The following is a 19,794-nucleotide window of genomic DNA, read 5'->3' as shown; positions in this document are numbered from 1 at the left end:
AGTCAGTTCAGAACACATTCTTATTTTCACTGACGGCCTAGGAACGGTGGGTTAACTGCGTTGTTCAGGGGCAAAACGACAGATTTGAACCTTGTCAGCACGGAGGATCCAATCTTGCGACCTTACAGTTAAGTAGTCCAACGCAATAACGACCTGCCTCTCTCTCGTTGCACTCCACAAGGAGCCTGTTAAGTGAATGCAGTAAGCCAAGGTAAGTTGCTAGCTAGCATTATACTTCTTATAAAAAACAATCAATCATAATCACTAGTTAACTACACATGGTTGATGATATTACTAGATATTATCTGCATGTCCTGCGTTGCATATAATCTGACTGAGCATAGAAGTATCTGACTGAGCGGTGGTAGGCAGAAGCAGGCGCGTAAACATTAATTCAAACAGCACTTTCGGGTGTCTTGCCAGCAGCTCTTCGTTGTGCGTCAAGCATTGCGCTGTTTATGACTTCAAGCCTATTAACTCCCGAGATGAGGCTAGTTAGGCTAGTTAGCGCTCGCTAATAGGTTTCCAACGTCACTCGCTCTGAGCCTTGGTGTGGTTGTTCCCCTTGTTCTGCATGGCTAACGCTGCTTCGAGGGTGGCTGTTGTGTTCCTGGTTCAAGCCCAGGGAGGAGAGGGATGGAAGCTATACTGTTACACTGGCAATACTAAAGTGCCTATAAGAACATCCAATAGTCAAAGGTTCATGAAATACAAATGGTATAGAGGGAAATAGTCCTATAATAACTACAACCTAAAACTTCTTACCTGGGAATATTGAAGACTCATGTTAAAAGGAACCACCAGCTTTCATATGTTCTGAGCAAGGAACTTAAACGTTAGCTTTCTTACATAGCACATTTTGAACTTTTACTTTCTTCTCCAACACTTTGTTTTTGCATTATTTAAACCAAATTGAACACGTTTCATTATTTATTTGAGGCTAAATTGATTTTATTGATGTATTATATTAAGCTAAAATAAGTGTTCATTCAGTATTGTTATTATTATTACAAATAAATACAATTTAAAAATTGGCTTTTTTTTATATCAGTATCGGCTTTTTTGGTCCTCCAATAATCGGTATCGGCGTTGAAAAATCATAATCGGTCGACTTCTAAAATCAAGTACTGAATTTCAGTGAAGACTCACTTCTGCTTAGTGCCACATTGGGAATGAAACGCGTGAATGTATGCTCTTGCAAAACAAGTGTGCTTGTTTTCACGGCATGATGATAATTCGGCAGGAAACCAGATGTATTCCTATGCCGTCATACCTGACTTCACTCATAGCCTCCTCCACTCAAAAGCAATGTATTATCAGTGTGCCTACCAATACTGAATGAAAACCTTTTTTAACCTCTTTGGGCTGAGATCCGGCTAACGGGATGGATATGACAACAGCCAGTGAAAGTGCAGGGCGCCAAATTTAAAACAACATAAGTCCTGTAATTAAAATTCCTCAAACATAGAAGTATTTTACACCGTTTCTTGTTAATCTCACCAGTGTCCGATTTCAAAAAGGCTATACAGCCAAAGCAAACCAAACAATTGTTATGTCAGAGCCAAGTCACAGAAAAACACAGCCATTTTTCCAGCCAAAGAGAGGAGTCACAAAAAGCAGAAATAAATTAAACACTTACTTCATGTTACACTACATGTATGTTTTGTTCGATAAAGTTCATATTTATATAAAAAAATCTGTTTACTTTGGTGCATTACATTCAGTAGTTCCAAAGCAACCGGTGATTTTGCAGAGAGCCACATCAATTTACAGAAGTACTCATAATAAACATTGCTAAAATATACAACTATTATGCACAGAATTATAGATACACTTCTCCTTAATGCAACCGCTGTGTCAGATATTTTTTTAAACCTTACGGAAAAAGCACGCCATGCTAAAATCTGAGTACGGCGCTCAGACCAAAACAACCCAAACAGATATCCGCCATGTTGTGTAGTCAACAGAAGTCAGAAATAGCATTATAAATATTTGCTTACCTTTTGATGATCTTCATCAGAATGCACTCCCAGGAATTCCAGTTCCACGATAAATGTTTGTTTTGTTCGATAATGCCCATTTATGTCCAAATACCTCCTTTTTGTTCGTGCGTTTTAGCCCAGTAATCCAAATTCATGAGGCACGAGCAGACAAAGTAATAAGGTTCCGTTACAGTCCATAGAAACATGTCAAACGATGTATAGAATCAATCTTTAGGATGTTTTTAACATAAATCTTCAATTTTCCAACCGGAGAATTCCTTTGTCTATAGAAATACTTTGGAACTCAAGCTAACTCTCACGTGAACGAGCATGGCCAGCTCGTGGCTTTCTGGCAGACCTCTGACTCAGAGCCCTCATTCCCCCCTCCTTCACAGTAAAAGCATCAAACAAGGTTCTAAAGAGTGTTGAAATCTAGTGGAAGCCTTAGGAAGTGCAAATGACCCCATAGACACTGTTCGATAGGCCAAAAGTTGAGAAACTACAAACGTCAGATTTCCCACTTCCTGGTTGGATTTTTTTTCTCAGGTTTTTGCCTGGCATATGAGTTCTGTTATACTCAGACATCATTCAAACAGTTTTAGAAACTTCAGAGTGTTTTTCTATCCAAATCTACTACTAATATGCGTATATTAGCAATTGGGCCTGAGTTGCAGACAGTTTACTCTGGGCACCTTATTCATCCAAGCTACTCAATACTGCCCCCAGCCATAAGTTTTTTTTATTTCACCTTTATTTAACCAGGTAGGCTAGTTGAGAACAAGTTCTCATTTGCAACTGCGACCTGGCCAAGATAAAGCGTAGCAATTCGACACATACAACAGAGTTACACATGGAATAAACAAAACATAGTCAATAATACAGTAGAACAAAAGAAAACAGTCTATATACAGTGAGTGCAAATGAGGTAAATTAAGGAAATAGGCCATGGTGGCGAAGTAATTACAATATAGCAAATAAACACTGGTAGATTGGCAGAAGATCAATGTGCAGGTAGAGATACTGGGGTGCAAAATAAATAAATACCAGTATGGGGATGAGGTAGGTAGGTAGATGGGCTGTTTACAGATAGGCTAAGTACAGGTGCAGTGATCTGTAAAATGCTCTGACAGCTGGTGCTTAAAGCTAGTGAGGGAGATGTGAGTTTCCAGCTTCAGAGATTTTTGCAATTCGTTCCAGTCATGGGCAGCAGAGAACTGGAAGGAAAGACGACCAAAGGAGGAATTGGCTTTGGGGGTGACCAATGAGATATACCTGCTGGAGCGCGTGCTACGAGTTGGTGCTGCTATGGTGACCAGTGAGCTGAGATAAGGTGGGGCTTTCCCTAGCAGAGACTTGTAGTTAACCTGTAGCCAGTGGGTTTGGTGACGTGTATGAAGCGAGGGCCAACCAACGAGAGCGTACAGGTCGCAATGGTGAGTAGTGAATGGGGCTTTGGTGACAAAACGGATGGCACTGTGATAGACTGCATCCGGTTTGTTGAGTAGAGTGTTGGAGGCTATTTTATAGATGACATCACTGAAGTCGAGGATCGGTAGGATGGTCAGTTTTACGAGGGTATGTTTGGCAGCATGAGTGAAGGATGCTTTGTTGCGATATAGGAAGCTGATTCTAGATTTAATTTTGGATTGGAGATGCTTAATGTGAGTCTGGTAGGAGAGTTTAGTCTAACCAGACACCCAGGTATTTGTAGTCGTCCACGTATTCTAAGTCCGAGCCGTCCAGAGTAGTGATGCTGGACTGGCGAGCAGGTGCGGGCAACGATCGATTGAAAAGCATGCATTTAGTTTTACTTGCGTTTAAGAGCAGTTGGAGGCCACGGAAGGAGAGTTGTATGGCATTGAAGCTCGTCTGGAGGTTAGTTAACAGTGTCCATGGAGGGGCCAGACGTTTACAGAATGGTGTTGTCTGCGTAGAGGTGGATCAGAGAATCACCAGCAGCAAGAGCAACATTGATGTATACAGAGTAGAGTCGGCCCGAGAATTGAACCCTGTGGCACACCCATAGACTGTCAGAGGTCCAGACAACAGGCCGTCCGATTTGACACAATGAACTCTATCAGAGAAGTAGTTGGTAAACCAGGCAAAGCAATCATTTGAGAAACCAACGCTGTCGAGTCTGCCAATAAGAATGCTGTGATTGACAGAGTAGAAAGCCTTGGCCTGGTCGATGAATACGGCTGCACAGTAATGTCTCTTATCGATGGCGGTTATGATGTCGTTTAGAACCTTGAGCGTGGCTGAGGTGCATCCATGACCAGCTCTGAAACCAGATTGCATAGCAGAGAAGGTATGGTGGGATTCGAAATGGTCAGTAATCTGTTTAACTTGGCTTTCGAAGACCTTAGAAAGACAGGGTAGGATAGATATAGGTCTGTAGCAGTTTGGGTCTAGAGTGTCAACCCCTTTGAAGAGGGGGATGACCGCGGCAGATTTCCAATCTTTGGGAATCTCAGACGATACGAATGAGGTTGAACAGGCTAGTAATAGGGGTTGCTACAATTTCGGCAGATAATTTTAGACAGAGGGGGTCCAGATTTTGCGCTCTTTCAGAACATTGGCTATCTGGATTTGGGTAAAGGATAAATGGTGGGGGCTTTGGCGGGTTGCTGTGGAGGGTGCCGGGCAGTTGACCGGGGTATGGGTAGCGATGTGGAAAGCATGGCCAGCCATAGAGAAATGCTTCTTGAAATTCTCAATTATAGTGGATTTATCAGTGGTGACAATGTTTCCTAGCCTCAGAGCAGTGGGCAGCTGGGAGGAGGTGCTCTTATTCTCCATGGACTTTAGTGTCCCAGAACTTATTTGAGTTAGTACTACAGGATGCAAATTTCTGTTTGAAAAAGCTTGCCTTAGAAAAGCTAACTGCCTGTGTATATTTGTTCCTAACTTCCCTGAAAAGTTGCATATCACAGGGGCTATTCGATGCTAATGCAGAAGGCCACAGGATGTTTTTGTGCTGGTCAAGGGCAGACAGGTCTGGCGTGAACAAAGGACTATATCTGTTCCTAGTTCTAAATTTTTTGAGAGGGGCATGCTTATTTAAGATGGTGAGGAATGCACTTTTAAAGAATAGCCAGGCATCATCTACTGACGGGATGAGGTCAATGTCATTCCAGGATACCCCGGCCAGGTCGATTAGAAAGGCCTGCTCGCAGAAGTGTTTCAAGGAGCGTTTGACAGTGATGAGGGGTGGTCGTTTGGTCGCAGACCCATTACGGATGCAGGCAGTGATCGCTGAGATCTTGATTGAAAGCAGCAGAGGTGTATTTGGAGGGCGTATTAGTTAGGATGACATTTATGAGGGTGCCCGTGTTTACTGATTTGGGGTTGTACCTGGTAGGTTCATTTATAAATTTGTGTGAGATTGAGGGCATCAAGCTTAGTTTGTAGGATGGCCGAGGTGTTAAGCATGTCCCAGTTTAGGTCACCTAGTAGCACGAGCTCAGAAGATAAATGGGGGGGGGTAATCAGTTCACATAGTATCGAGGGCACAGCTGGGGGCAGAGGGAGGTCTGTAGCAAGCGGCAACAGTGAGACTTGTTAATGAAAGTATTTAAATAAATAAAAACTTAAATAAAAACTGGCTTCTGTGTATCGACACCTGCCATAAGGCTATGTTTGCTATAGCTTCAGGCTACTGCATTGACAGAATGTGTCCAGTATACGCTGTTATTAATGAGTCTTTGCCGCTCAGTGATCAGTTGTCGATAAGGCCGTGTGGAGTTTTCACCCTATTGTTTCGTTGCTGTTCATTGTCAACTGGGAAAATAGCTTGTTGTCAGACTGTCGTTGTGCAAAGAGCCATTGACCAAGATCTTGGTCCAGGTTGTGGATACTAACTTCCCCATTCTCTTATCTGTCTGTCCCCCTTCTATTTCTCTCTCCTTATTTTGTCGCTCTTCTCTCTCCCCCTCTCCAGGTACACCCCGGTGGGTCGCTCCTTCTTCTCAGCCCCAGAGGGCTACGACCATCCTCTGGGAGGGGGGAGAGAGGTGTGGTTTGGTTTCCACCAGTCTGTACGTCCTGCCATGTGGAAGATGATGCTCAATATTGACGGTAAGGACAGCGCACATCACTTTGCAACCAATCTTAACCGTAACCATTTAGGGGGATAAAAAAATCTGGGGCCATATGGATAAGAGTAGGAGTTCTGATCAAGGATCAAGTCCCCCTGTCCATGTTTTTTTACCTTTATTTTACTAGGCAAGTCAGTTAAGAATAAATTCTTATTTTCAATGACGGCATAGGAACAGTGGGTTAACTGCCTGTTCAGGGGTAGAACGACATATTTTGTACCTTGTCAGCTCGGGGATTTGAACTTGCAACCTTTCGGTTACTAGTCCAATGCTCTAACCACTAGGCTACACTGCCGCCCCTGTAATCTTATTCAATGTGATCTAAAGGACTAAACTGGTGTTAAATCATCACTCCTACTCTGAGACGCTTTATGAATGCAGGCCCTGAACATGTATCGGAGTTTGAGGCAACTTCTACCTAATATGGGAGGACTCCATAGTGGGTGTTGTGCCGCATGCTGGCAACAGGGGGGTTTGGAAAGAGGGTTCTGGTTATAGGTGGGTGGGCTGGCCGTAGGCTTTGTAGAAAGTGGATTTTGGAGTGCCTGACTGCTCTGTCTTCGGGTCTCTCACTCAGGCGGTTTTCCTGCTCTCCCTCTCTCGCAAATATTTTGCTTCCTCTAGCCCCTCGCCCATTCGCCACCAAAGGGCAGAAAAGTCCAGCCATCTGCAAATGATTCTCTCTTTCATTAGTCATTGTGTGCTCAAGGAATGAGGAGAATAGGCCCAAAAAGAGCACGAAAACAAATAGGCGCCAATGATCTGTTTTTATATCTCACCAGGGGACATACAGTGCCTTGCGAAAGTATTCGGCCCCCTTGAACTTTGCCACCTTTTGCCACATTTCAGGCTTCAAACATAAAGATATAGAACTGTATGTTTTTGTGAAGAATCAACAACAAGTGGGACACAATCATGAAGTGGAACGACATTTATTGGATATTTCAAACTTTTTTAACAAATCAAAAACTGAAAAATTGGGCGTGCAAAATTATTCAGCCCCTTTACTTTCAGTGCAGCAAACTCTCTCCAGAGGTTCAGTGAGGATCTCTGAATGATCCAATGTTGACCTAAATGACTAATGATGATAAATACAATCCACCTGTGTGTAATCAAGTCTCCGTATAAATGCACCTGCACTGTGATAGTCTCAGAGGTCCGTTAAAAGCTCAGAGAGCATCATGAAGAACAAGGAACACACCAGGCAGGTCCGAGATACTGTTGTGAAGAAGTTTAAAGCCGGATTTGGATACAAAAAGATTTCCCAAGCTTTAAACATCCCAAGGAGCACTGTGCAAGCGATAATATTGAAATGGAAGGAGTATCAAGACCACTGCAAATCTACCAAGACCTGGCCGTCCCTCTAAACTGTCAGCTCATACAAGGAGAAGACTGATCAGAGATGCAGCCAAGAGGCCCATGATCACTCTGGATGAACTGCATTGATCTACAGCTGAGTTGGGAGACTCTGTCCATAGGACAACAATCTATATTGCACAAATCTGGCCTTTATGGAAGAGTGGCAAGAAGAAAGCCATTTCTTAAAGATATCCATAAAAAGTGTTGTTTAAAGTTTGCCACAAGCCACCTGGGAGACACACCAAACATGTGGAAGAAGGTGCTCTGGTCAGATGAAACCAAAATTGAACTTTTTGGCAACAATGCAAAACGTTATGTTTGGCGTAAAAGCAACACAGCTCATCACCCTGACCACACCATCCCCACTGTCAAACATGGTGGTGGCAGCATCATGGTTTGGGCCTGCTTTTCTTCAGCAGGGACAGGGAAGATGGTTAAAATTGATGAGAAGATGGATGGAGCCAAATACAGGACCATTCTGATGGAGTCTGCAAAAGACCTGAGACTGGGACGGAGATTTGTCTTCCAGCAAGACAATGATCCAAAACATAAAGCAAAATCTACAATGGAATGGTTCAAAAATAAACATATCCAAGTGTTAGAATGGCCAAGTCAAAGTCCAGACCTGAATCCAATCGAGAATCTGTGGAAAGAACTGAACTGCTATTCACAAATGCTCTCCATCCAACCTCACTGAGCTCGAGCTGTTTTGCAAGGAGGAATGGGAAAGAATTTCAGTCTCTCGATGTGCAAAACTGATAGAGACATACCCCAAGCGACTTACAGCTGTAATCGCAGCAAAAGGTGGTGCTACAAAGTATTAACTTAAGGGGGCTGAATAATTTTGCACGCCCAATTTTTCAGTTTTTGATTTGTTAAAAAAGTTTGAAATATCCAATAAATGTCGTTCCACTTCATGATTGTGTCCCACTTGTTGTTGATTCTTCACAAAAAAATACAGTTTTATATCTTTATGTTTGAAGCCTGAAATGTGGCAAAAGGTCGCAAAGTTCAAGGGGGCCGAATACTTTCGCAAGGCACTGTATATAAAATCACACACATCCTAGCTGAAGATATAGCAACACTGAGAAAATGTACCAGTACATACAGTGGGGCAAAAAAGTATTTAGTCAGCCAACTTATTTTCCACCATAATTTGCAAATAAATTAATTAAAAATCCTACAATGTGATTTTCTGGATTTTTTTTTCTTCTCATTTTGTCTGTTATAGTTGAAGTGTACCTATGATGAAAATTACAGGCCTCTCATCTTTAAGTGGGAGAACTTGCACAATTGGTGGCTGACTAAATACTTTTTTGCCCAACTGTAAGCAATAAACAAAATTGTGCTTTATTTAAAACCCTTTCATTTTCACACTCCCAAGAGTAATGTATCAGCACTCTCACTAACAGACATCAAAACAAACATGAAATTGCTGATGTCATTTCCTGTTTATGGGGATGAGAACCCTACTGTCTGTGTGGAGAGTGACCGTGACCTGCACTCCCCATCATTTCTAATCGCATGTATGCTCCGGTCGTCAGCGTCGCTGTCAGACGTGGCCCTGACGTCACTGTGAAGTCAGCACAGTGTCAGTGCAGCATCTGTTTCTTCTCATCTCCTTTCAGGTGGAGAAAAGCATTAGGGCCTTCATCTCGGGACCAGCTTCCTCTAACGGCACATAAAGCCAGAGGGATGTTGGATGTTCCTCCTATGTTTTATTTCATGTTTGAGAGCCGTGTTGGCGTGTCCCTGGCTACAGGCCTTGAGCTGATGTACTTGGTTTGATTTGAGATATAGACCTAAATAGCTAAAAAAAAAATGATGATGGCTGATAATTGATGACAAATGGCTGCTTCTGGCGTGACGTATTTGGCAGACCAAGATCAATTCACTTTTTGCATCGACTGTAAAGAGCTCGGGAAATTACTCTCGGTTTGGCAGGTATTGCCAGTGATTGGTAATTCTGAGTGAGTGTGAGCGAGTGTTTTAATGGCCCTGTCTGTCCTGCAGTTTCTGCCACGGCCTTCTACAAAGCCCAGCCTGTGATCCAGTTCATGTGTGAGGTCCTGGACATCCACAACATAGACGAGCAGCCCCGACCTCTCACAGACTCCCACCGGGTCAAGTTCACCAAAGAAATCAAAGGTAGTGAATTTTGTGCGTGCGTTTGTCTGTGTGCGTGAAAGAGGATGTAAACTAGGCTTTTGGGCATGCCTGTGTACACACATTTGTGTCATTGCCACGTCCCTGAGGTCCTAAAAGCTGTCCTGTCCAGGTCTGAAGGTGGAGGTGACCCACTGTGGAACCATGCGGCGGAAGTACCGTGTTTGCAACGTAACCCGTCGGCCCGCCAGCCATCAAACGTGAGTCAAGAGAGCCCCGGAGGGAGGGTGGGGTGGAACAGGAAGTAGATGAGATTGGGTGGAGTGGAACTAGGGAGAGAGTGGGGTGTGGTGGGACTAGGAGAGGCCAGAGAGAGACTGGGAGGAGACGTACATGGAGCCTGGGGGGTGGGATGGGATGGGAGAGGAGATAAGCGTGCACTTGAATGTAGGTTGACCTGTTCACAAGAATTCACCAGAACCACAAAATGTCTGAGTCAGATCCTTGTCTCGAGGTCAATGGGTGTTAGTCATCGTTGGCCAATATGCTATTACATGCAGCTGTTTATCTACTGCTGCTGCTTCTTTGCTTTCCAGTATCTACTGGTGCTTAACATTTTGAGAATGATTTGCTCAACGTTTTGATAGGCCGTTTCTATATCTTCACTGTATTGATCTGAACTAGAAATTGAAGACCACTTTAGCTGTTGATAACCTTAGTCTACGTAGACCCCTCTTCCGCAGCCGCCCCTTTCAATGTTAGTAAAGATAGTTCTTAACCCTTGCCGTTCCATCTACCTGTTGTGGTCAGGTTCCCTCTGCAGCTGGAGAATGGTCAAACGGTGGAACGCACGGTGGCCCAGTACTTCAGAGAGAAGTACAGCCTGCAGCTCAAGTATCCCCACCTACCCTGCCTCCAGGTGGGGCAGGAACAGAAGCACACCTACCTGCCCCTGGAGGTGAGAAATATTAATTTCTTTGCCTGATTCACACTATAGGACCGACCCAAACCGTACTGTGATGGCTCGGATATTGTCTTTTCACATTGTCCTTTTTAGCGTGGCTTCAGTTTGGCCAAATAGTGTGAATAAAATGCTTTGCAATATACTCTATGCTTTTGTGCTGTGTCCCTGCAGGTGTGTAACATAGTAGCTGGGCAGCGCTGCATCAAGAAACTGACAGATAATCAGACGTCCACTATGATCAAAGCCACGGCTCGCTCTGCACCTGACAGACAGGAGGAGATCAGCCGGCTGGTGAGTCAGTGGCGCCGCCTGGTGGCACGGAGTCTTATTTAGTTATACAAGGGGTGGGTCGAATCCTGGATGCTGATTGGTTAACCCCACCTTATTAAACAGACTTCCGATCTCCCACCTGGGATTAAAACATACCTCTGGCTGATGGTACACTGCCAAAGACAGTAAACTTCTAATTTAGATGCATAGAACCATCAATGAATAGTAACTGAATTAAAGTGTGGGTGGAATAACTGTGAAATATGCATAACGATTGGACAAACCGAGGGGGAAGTTTGACAATGTTTTAAAGATGTCTAAGGTTATTTCAGGATGTTGCGTGTGACAGAATTCTGGGGGAAATGTTTCAACATCAACCTCCTCAAACCTGGGTCATATTCATTAGGGCATTCCGTACCAAATTAATGTTTTATTTTTTGACAAGTTGAGTGCTTCTAATAGGAGTAGTTTGTTTTTTCTTCTGTTTTAGTGCATTGTGAATATGACACTGCCTTCTGGATACCAACTTAGCTCACCACCCTAAACACCCCTTTCTCTGTGTGTGTGACCCCTGCAGGTGCGTAGTGCCAACTACGAGGCTGACCCCTTTGTGCAGGAGTTCCAGTTCAAGGTGCGCGACGAGATGGCCCACGTGACTGGGCGTGTGCTGCCCGCCCCCATGCTGCAATACGGCGGCAGGGTGAGCACAGAGCACTTTATGGTACCCTTCCTTTAAATCACGCTCCATACTCTGTTTGTTTGACACGCTACCTACCCTTGCTATATGAGGGAACTAACCCCTTTGCTTTGGTTTGATCCGTCTGTCTTTCCCCTCTGTGAATCGTCTAGGAGCAGGTGTGCTGATCTAGGATCAGGTCCCCCTCTTCATAGTGATTTCAAAGACAAAATTGATCCTAGATCGGCACGCCTACTCTCAGGCAATTTATGAATACAGGCTTGTCTGTGTGGATTAATATAAACTAGTAGTCTTTGCTCAAAGCTAACACGGCTACATCATTTTTCATTTCTGCTTTTAGTGAGAATGCATAGTACAGATCGTTATGACATAATATGCTTTGACTCAATTTAGCTTCCTTTTGTGTTCATGCTTTGTAATTTAAAAACATTTTTTTTTTTTTGCAATTTCACTTTTTGCAATTTGTGAGAGTAGATGACACATTAGTGGGATTTTTCTGGAAACAGTCAAATCAAATTTTAAGCCTTAATCCCAGACCCAGTTTTGTATTCAAACATTTTAAAGTGATTAGGACTGCCCAAGGAGAACTCCAATAAATCTGTTTTTCTGGACAGTGGATGAGGTCAGCCTAAACATTCTGGTTTCATTTTGTTAAGACACTCCAGGACCTAACTTGTTTTTGTATTTCTACCTTGTCTGTAAGTTATTAAACCATGTACGTAAAACAGCATATTTGGTGAATATTTTCAAATAAAATGTTATCAAATTCAGATTTTTAACTATAAACAAATTTTGTGAAGGCTAAATTTGGAGAATGCAGATGATTTTTGAAGCTGGGAGAGTTGGAGTGTTGGAAGAGTCTGACTTTCAGGAAATAAATGGCCATTAAAGTGAAGTACAATGAATTTACCTTACCGATCGCAAAACACCTATTGAGACCTAATCACGATCTCTTCAAATGAAGTTACTACATATACAGTGCCTTCGGAAAGTGTTCAGACCCCTTGAATTTTTATACATTATAGCCTTATTCTAAAATGTATTAATTTGTTTGAGGAAAAATAATCTACACACACTACCCTATAGTGACAAAAGGAAAACAGGTTTTTAGAATTATTTGCTAATTTATAATTTAAAAAAAATCACATTTACATAAGTATTCAGACCCTTTACTAAGTACCTTGTTGAAGCACTTTTTGGCAGTTATTACAGCCTCAATTCTTCTTGGGTATGACGCTAAAAGCTTGGCACATCTGTGTTTGGGGAGTTTCTCCTGTTCTTCTCTGCAGATCCTATCAAGCACTGTCAGGTTGGATGGGGAGCGTTGCTTCACAGATATTTTCAGGTCTCCAGAGATGTTCGATCGGGTTCATGGTCAGCCTTAGGCTGGGCCACTCAAGGACATTCAGAGTCTTGGCTGTGTGCTTAGGGTCATTGTCCTGTTTGGAAGGTGAGCCGTCGCCCCAGTCTGAGGTCCTGAACCTGCTCGAGTGCTTTCATCAAGGATCTCTTTGTACTTTGCTCCGTTCATCTATCCCTCGATCCTGGCTTGTCTCGCAGTCCCTGCCACTGAACAAGAAACCCACAGCGTGATGCTGCCACCACCGTTCTTCACCGTACGGATAGTGCCAGGCTTCCTCCAGACGTGATGCTTGGCATTCTGTCCAAAGAGTTCAATCTTGGTTTCATCAGACCAGATAATCTTGTTTATCATGGTCTGAGAGTCTCGAGGTGCCTTTTGGCAAACTCCAAGCGGGCTGTCATGTGCCTTTTACCGAGTGGCTTCCATCTGGCCACTCCATAAAGGTCTAATTTGGTGGAATGCTGTAGAGATGGTTGTCTTTCTGGATGGTTCTCCCATCTCCACAGAGGAACTCTGTCAGAGTGACCATCAAGTTCTTGGTCACCTCCCTGACCGAGGCCTTTCTCCCCTGATTGCTCAGTTTGGCTGGGTGGCCAGATCTAGGAAGAGTCTTGGTGGTTCTGAGGCCACTGTGTTCTTGAGGACCTTCAATGCTGCAGAAATGGTTTGGTACCCTTCCCCAGATCTGTGCCTCAACAGAATCCTATCTTGGAGCTCTACGGACAATTCCTTTGACCTCATAGCTTGTTTTTTTTTCTCTGACATGCACTGTCAACTGTGGGACCTGATAGACAGGTATGTGCCTTTCCAAATAATGTCCAATCAATTGAATTTACCACAGGTGGACTCCAAGTTGTTGAAACATCTCAAGGATGATCAATGGAAACATGATGCACCTGAGCTCAATTTCGAGTCTCATAGCAAAGGAGCTGAATACTTATGCAAATAAAGTATTTTTGTTGTTTTTAATACATTAGCAAAAATGTCTATAGCCTGTTTTGTCATTATGGTCTATTGTGTCGATTTGAGGGTTTTTTTTGTATCAATTTTAGAATAAGGCTGTAACGTAACAAAGTGGAAAAGTCAAGGGGTTTACTTTCCGTAAGCATTGTTGTCCAGTTTGTAATGGCCTTTTAAATGATTTATAGTTAATTACACTTAGTGAACTTTGAACTTGTCAATTTTTGAATGTGGTTAAAATTCATGACGTTTTGATGATAAACAAACAAAATAAAATGTGTACGTAGTTTTGGACATTGTTTACTTTTTGAAAGTACTAATATTAAAGACTCCAATAGATGCAAAAATGTAATACAGCCTGTGGTGCCTTGCCTTAAAGGCTTAATGTAAAGGTTAGGGGCAGTATTTGTTTTGACACTTTCGTTGTTGAAATGCTCTAATATTCGTCAAACATTTTGAAGCAGCTTTGGGGGGCATTTTAAAACACAGCACCTGTATTTCAGTCTATACGTGTGTGTTTTAAATTTGACTCTGTATCCATAGTGTTGGTGTCTACATGCAATTTTGTGTCATTTCTACATGTGTGCCTGCATGAATTGTCTGCATGTCCTACTCTATTGGATGTATGTGGTTACGGTGCAATTTTTTTCTATCCTCGTGGGGACCTGAAATCCCCAAATGTCCCCAAGAATACTAAAACATGGAAATTGATCCCTCATGGAGACATTTCCCACATCCCCATGTTGACAAATGCTTTTTTAAGCGTAGGGGTTAGGTTTCTGCTTACAATTAGGGTTAGGGAAAATAGGATTTTTATTGGAAATACATTTTTAGGTCCACACAAGGATAGAAAAACAAGTGTGTGTTTGCGCAAAAGTGTGCGTGTCTGTACACGCAGCAGATCAACCGTACGACACTGTGGTTTCAGAACCGGACAGTGGCCACCCCAAGTCACGGGGTGTGGGACATGAGGGGCAAACAGTTCCACACGGGAGTGGAGATCAAGATGTGGGCCATCGCGTGTTTCGCCACACAGAGGCAGTGTCGTGAGGAGATCCTCAAGTAAGAACCAGCCAGTCTTATCTGTTTCACCCACTTACTATGTGTACAACTGGGTTATGCTTGTTAGGGCACACTGTGGCAAAATGTTCAACGGAAAACAAAAATGAGTGGTTCTTATTGGTCCAGGTAGTCCTGCCCTGTTTCAGTACATTTTCTTCCATTTGGTGCCTAATAAACATAAACCCCCCTATTCATTAAGCAGCTTCTCACATAGCCACAGGGATATATGGAAAGGAATCCCTCCCTGTTAACGGATGTGTTGGAGATGGCCTTCCAGATAAGAAAGTGATCCTTGTGTAATTAGTTTGTCCTCTACGCCTCCGATACAACCTTGTTAGAATTTACACAGCCACTCTCAAGGATGACGTTACTAAACCACTCTCTAACCAACCAGATTATATTTGGTCTTTACAACCTTCCTTTTTTCCTACTCTCCCTCCCTCATTTCTCCATTACTGTCTTTCATTCCTCTTTCCCTCCCTAATTCCTCCATCCATTGCCCACCTCTTATAGGGGTTTCACAGACCAGCTGCGTAAGATCTCCAAGGATGCTGGGATGCCCATCCAGGGCCAGCCGTGTTTCTGTAAATACGCCCAGGGAGCCGACAGTGTGGAGCCCATGTTCAGGCACCTGAAGAACACCTACTCTGGACTGCAGCTCATCATCGTCATCCTGCCCGGAAAGACCCCCGTCTACGGTAGGCGGCACCCATAGACATACATATTCACATGATATTCATTGGAATCAATCAAATTTATTCACGAAGCCCTTCTTATATCAGCTGATGTCACAAAGTGCTGAACAGAAACCCAGCCTAATACCCCAAACAGCGCAGGTGTAGAAGCACGGCGGCTAGGAAAAACTCCCTAGAAAGGCTTGAACCTAGGAAGGAACCTAGAGGAACCAGGCTGCGAGGGGTGGCCAGTCCTCCTCTGGCTGTGCCGAGGGAGACTCTTTGCGTTCACCTTCACACTCCTGGGCCAGACTACACTCAGTCATAGGACCTACTGAAGAGATGGGTCTTCAATAAACACTTAAAGGTTGAGACCGAGTCTGCATCTCTCACATGGATAGGCAGACCATTCCATGAAAATGGAGCTCTATAGGAGAAAGCCCTGCCTCCAGCTGTTTGCTTAGAAATTCTAGGGACAGTAAGGAGGCTTGCGTCTTGTGACCGTAGCATACGTGTAGGTACTTACGGCAGGACCAAATCGGAAAGATGGGTAGGAGCAAGCCCATGTAATGCTTTGCAGGTTAGCAGTAAAACCTTAATCAGCCCGAGCCTTAACAGGAAGCCAGTGTAGAGGCGAGCACTGGTCCTAAATGGAGCCTTGAGGAACACCGAAATTTAGTCACCTTATCCATGCTGATTAATTGTCTAACATTTTCTGTATCTATATAATAGTTCTACCAAAGCATCTGCTTTTCTTTGAAATTCTTGTGTTGCTGAAGGAGCTTTGATAAGGGATGTGTGTTACCAGACAGATGTACACTATCTGTTATCTATCAATACCTTCCCTTTAAAGCATAGGTGGTACCTTACTCTTTACTTTCCGTATCTGACTGACTGTTAATTGCACAGAGATTGATTGATCACTGCCTGTTACTGGTCCTGTGTAGCGGAGGTGAAGAGGGTGGGAGATACTCTCCTAGGAATGGCCACTCAGTGTGTCCAGGTGAAGAACGTGGTGAAGACGTCCCCCCAGACCCTCTCCAACCTCTGCCTCAAGATCAATGTCAAGCTGGGGGGAATCAACAATATCCTGGTGCCCCACCAACGGTATGTGGCCACCATGGCTGGAGGATAGAAGGACTGGAATGACCATACAAATATTTTTAATCAGCTGAAAGCACATTTAGTCATTTATCTTCCTTTAGAAGTGTGCACCACTTCGTTTTGAGACGTGAAGTGGGGCATCTGTTTAAACAGTACATTTACTTTGTTAGGCCTTAGAACTTACTACAATAGTCCATATCTGTTTCAAATGCCGTATGTAAGAGAATGTTTTTGTTTTTTTGTACACAAATGACATCAATAGCAATCTCCCAATCAAGTGTCCTCCAATTTATGATTGACATAATGTATATAGTGTAAAATCTAAACCCTTAATCATTTTAGAGAACCTTTGTTTGAACTTTGTCCTCTTCCTCCAACCAGACCCTCAGTATTCCAGCAGCCAATCATCTTCCTGGGGGCGGACGTTACACACCCCCCTGCTGGAGATGGGAAGAAGCCCTCCATCGCTGCAGTGAGTTCACTTAACTCCTATTGGCCTATACCAGGGGTCTTGAACTCATTTAGCCCAGGGGCCACATTTATATATTTTTTACTATTCCAACCATGGGCTACATTTTACTAAGATAACCGCATGTTTGAGACTTCTGTGGCCTGGTCTATACTGTATTGCCAATGCATTCGAGTTCATAATGTTTGTGTAGAGCTATTCAATTTGCTGGTGTTTGTGTCTCACACACACACTCTCTGTCTCCCACCCTGTTTCTCTCTATACATCTCCAGGTGGTCGGCAGTATGGACGCCCACCCCAGCAGGTACTGTGCCACAGTGAGGGTCCAGAGGCCCAGGCAGGAGGTGATCCAGGATCTGGCCTCTATGGTCCGAGAACTGCTGATCCAGTTCTACAAGTCGACCCGCTACAAGCCCACCAGGATCATCTTCTACAGGGACGGCGTGTCAGAGGGCCAGTTCAGACAGGTGAGCAAAGGCCAAGTGACTATCCTGGGGGGAGAAATGTAAGTCGCTCTCCGCCTCCAGAACTTCAGAAACTAGAGGGTCAAATGTTGTCCCTCTTTAATTAAACTGATGAAGTTAGGACATCTACCTATCTGTTTAAGTAAACCATTGATGCACATCATGAATATCCACTAAGAGGACATTAGAATAACATGCATGACTGTGACCAAAACATGAAAATGCTAATTTCCCCGTCACATTGTCAGACGGTGGCAAAAGGGTGCAATGTCGAGGCCTGTATCATCTACCTCAACTGGTGGCATCTAGAAAAACTGCTCAGAGCCGAGATGGTGGACATCCAAAGTCATATCGTCAGTAATGGATGTTTTAACCCCGTTTTATCCCTCTGCCCACCCCAGGTGCTGTACTACGAGCTGCTGGCCATCCGTGAGGCCTGCATTGGCCTAGAGAAGGAGTACCAGCCCGGCATCACCTACATCGTGGTCCAGAAACGCCACCACACCCGCCTCTTCTGTGCCGACCGCAACGAAAGGGTGAGCGGGCCCACTTGACTTCCGGCCACCCTCCCAGCTACCTTACGGTCATTCTGACATGATACTCATGCCTGAGTCACACTATAGGGCCGACACCCACCCAAACTGTGCTGGCTCTTATGTTTTCTTAGGCCAGCTCACTACAGCTTGGTTCATCTCTGTTTGGCACAGCAGTGTGAAAAGCCCTTTTACAGATTAGGGGGGGCGCGGCTGTGTGGCTGTGTGTTTGAGTTGGTCCGTGTTCTTTATTACCCCCTGGTTTATTAAGCGCTCTAAATGGTTGTCCTAATTATCCAATTACCCTGTTGTCAATGGGCCTGCTCTCTTGGTAATTATATTCCATTATAGCATTAGGCCTGATGTGAATTGACGGACCTGGAGTGCCACTCGAGGCCTGGGAAAGCAGGGCTTTTTGGCGTTTATCACCTTGTTTACAAGTGAAGTGCACTTTTACAGACGGGGAGAAATCCTTTCTGTCATTATTCTGGTTATTTGTAGATTACGTCATTCAGAACTGTAGCGATGGGGCGGCTCACAATTGTCCCGGCGTCGTTGTAAATAAGTATTTGTTCTTAACTGACTTGCCTAGTTAAATAAAACATTTTAAACACTCTACACCTCCCTCCCTCCGTTTGTTCATTCACTTTCTGCCGTCGTTAAATGAGTCCAAGGGATGGACTTGTGTTTGTGTGAAGCTTGGTGTTGAAGAAGAACAAGACAGATGGAAGGACGTTTTTAACTTTTGCCAGTTTATTAATAATAACCCCAAATCGACGACAACTTTTCTTTCAGGTTGGACGTAGTGGAAACATTCCTGCTGGCACCACGGTGGACACGGACATCACGCACCCCTACGAGTTTGACTTTTACCTCTGCAGTCACGCTGGAATACAGGTACTGGAGCACTCACCATCTGTTCATCTGGCCTGCTACCTCACTGCACTTTACTCTCAGGAAATGACTTTACTCTCAGGAAATGACTTTACTCTCAGGAAATGACTTTACTCTCAGAAAATACGCCTGCTTTTTAGAATTTAAACACACAGTTTTTTTGGTAGGTAAACAATTTTTTATTGAAACTAAACTACCATATACTCTATGGTTTTCAAGGTGAAGAAAATTTGACAACATTTGTAAATAAGTAGGCCTATAGTTCATTCTAAAAACCCAATTTTCCTGAATTGTAGTTTAAAGCCAATGTCTTTCTACTTCAGTCTTTATACCACATCTCTAGTAAATCCCCATATTGAGGCTGTGCAGTATGTGTAACGTCTGCTGTCCCCAGGGCACCAGTCGGCCCTCCCACTACCACGTCCTGTGGGACGACAACTGCTTCACGGCCGACGAGTTCCAGCTGCTCACTTACCAGCTGTGCCACACCTACGTGCGCTGCACCCGCTCCGTCTCCATCCCCGCACCAGCCTACTACGCCCACCTGGTGGCCTTCCGTGCCCGCTACCATCTGGTGGACAAGGAGCACGACAGGTGATTGGCAGGGATGGGGGGTGGGGGTTACACTCACTGCACAAAAGAGACTGATTTAGTCTTTCTGCATGCTTCGCCTCTGTTGTGCTCAACTCTACGTTTCATATTTCTTATCTATTTTGGGTAAGATGTACAGTATTCCAATACTGTTTTTTTGTGTGTTCTACTGCCCCAAGGCAGCGCTAGGTATTATACTGCCCCC

General features: G+C 43.9%; 1 protein-coding gene across 3 annotated transcripts in view; it reads left to right on the top strand.

Annotated features, from left to right (window-relative positions):
• The window catches only part of LOC135522372 (protein argonaute-3), a 40,640-nt gene that overhangs the window by 12,660 nt on the left and 8,186 nt on the right, over positions 1-19,794 (top strand). For 2 of the 3 annotated variants that reach the window (XM_064948551.1, XM_064948553.1), the window contains 14 exons: positions 5,923-6,059; positions 9,452-9,586; positions 9,717-9,804; positions 10,355-10,502; positions 10,680-10,799; positions 11,356-11,499; positions 14,727-14,860; positions 15,374-15,558; positions 16,482-16,641; positions 17,020-17,110; positions 17,380-17,574; positions 17,973-18,107; positions 18,900-19,001; positions 19,393-19,592. In XM_064948551.1, coding sequence (XP_064804623.1) covers positions 5,923-6,059; positions 9,452-9,586; positions 9,717-9,804; positions 10,355-10,502; positions 10,680-10,799; positions 11,356-11,499; positions 14,727-14,860; positions 15,374-15,558; positions 16,482-16,641; positions 17,020-17,110; positions 17,380-17,574; positions 17,973-18,107; positions 18,900-19,001; positions 19,393-19,592 — 1,974 coding nt within the window. The remainder of the gene's footprint in view (positions 1-5,922; positions 6,060-9,451; positions 9,587-9,716; positions 9,805-10,354; positions 10,503-10,679; positions 10,800-11,355; positions 11,500-14,726; positions 14,861-15,373; positions 15,559-16,481; positions 16,642-17,019; positions 17,111-17,379; positions 17,575-17,972; positions 18,108-18,899; positions 19,002-19,392; positions 19,593-19,794) is intronic. The other variant, XM_064948552.1, reaches the window with a different exon arrangement.

Source organism: Oncorhynchus masou, chromosome 30 (assembly GCF_036934945.1).
Source record: "Oncorhynchus masou masou isolate Uvic2021 chromosome 30, UVic_Omas_1.1, whole genome shotgun sequence".
In the NCBI taxonomy this organism is placed as follows: domain Eukaryota; kingdom Metazoa; phylum Chordata; class Actinopteri; order Salmoniformes; family Salmonidae; genus Oncorhynchus; species Oncorhynchus masou.
This window is presented reverse-complemented; position numbering and strand designations above follow the sequence as displayed.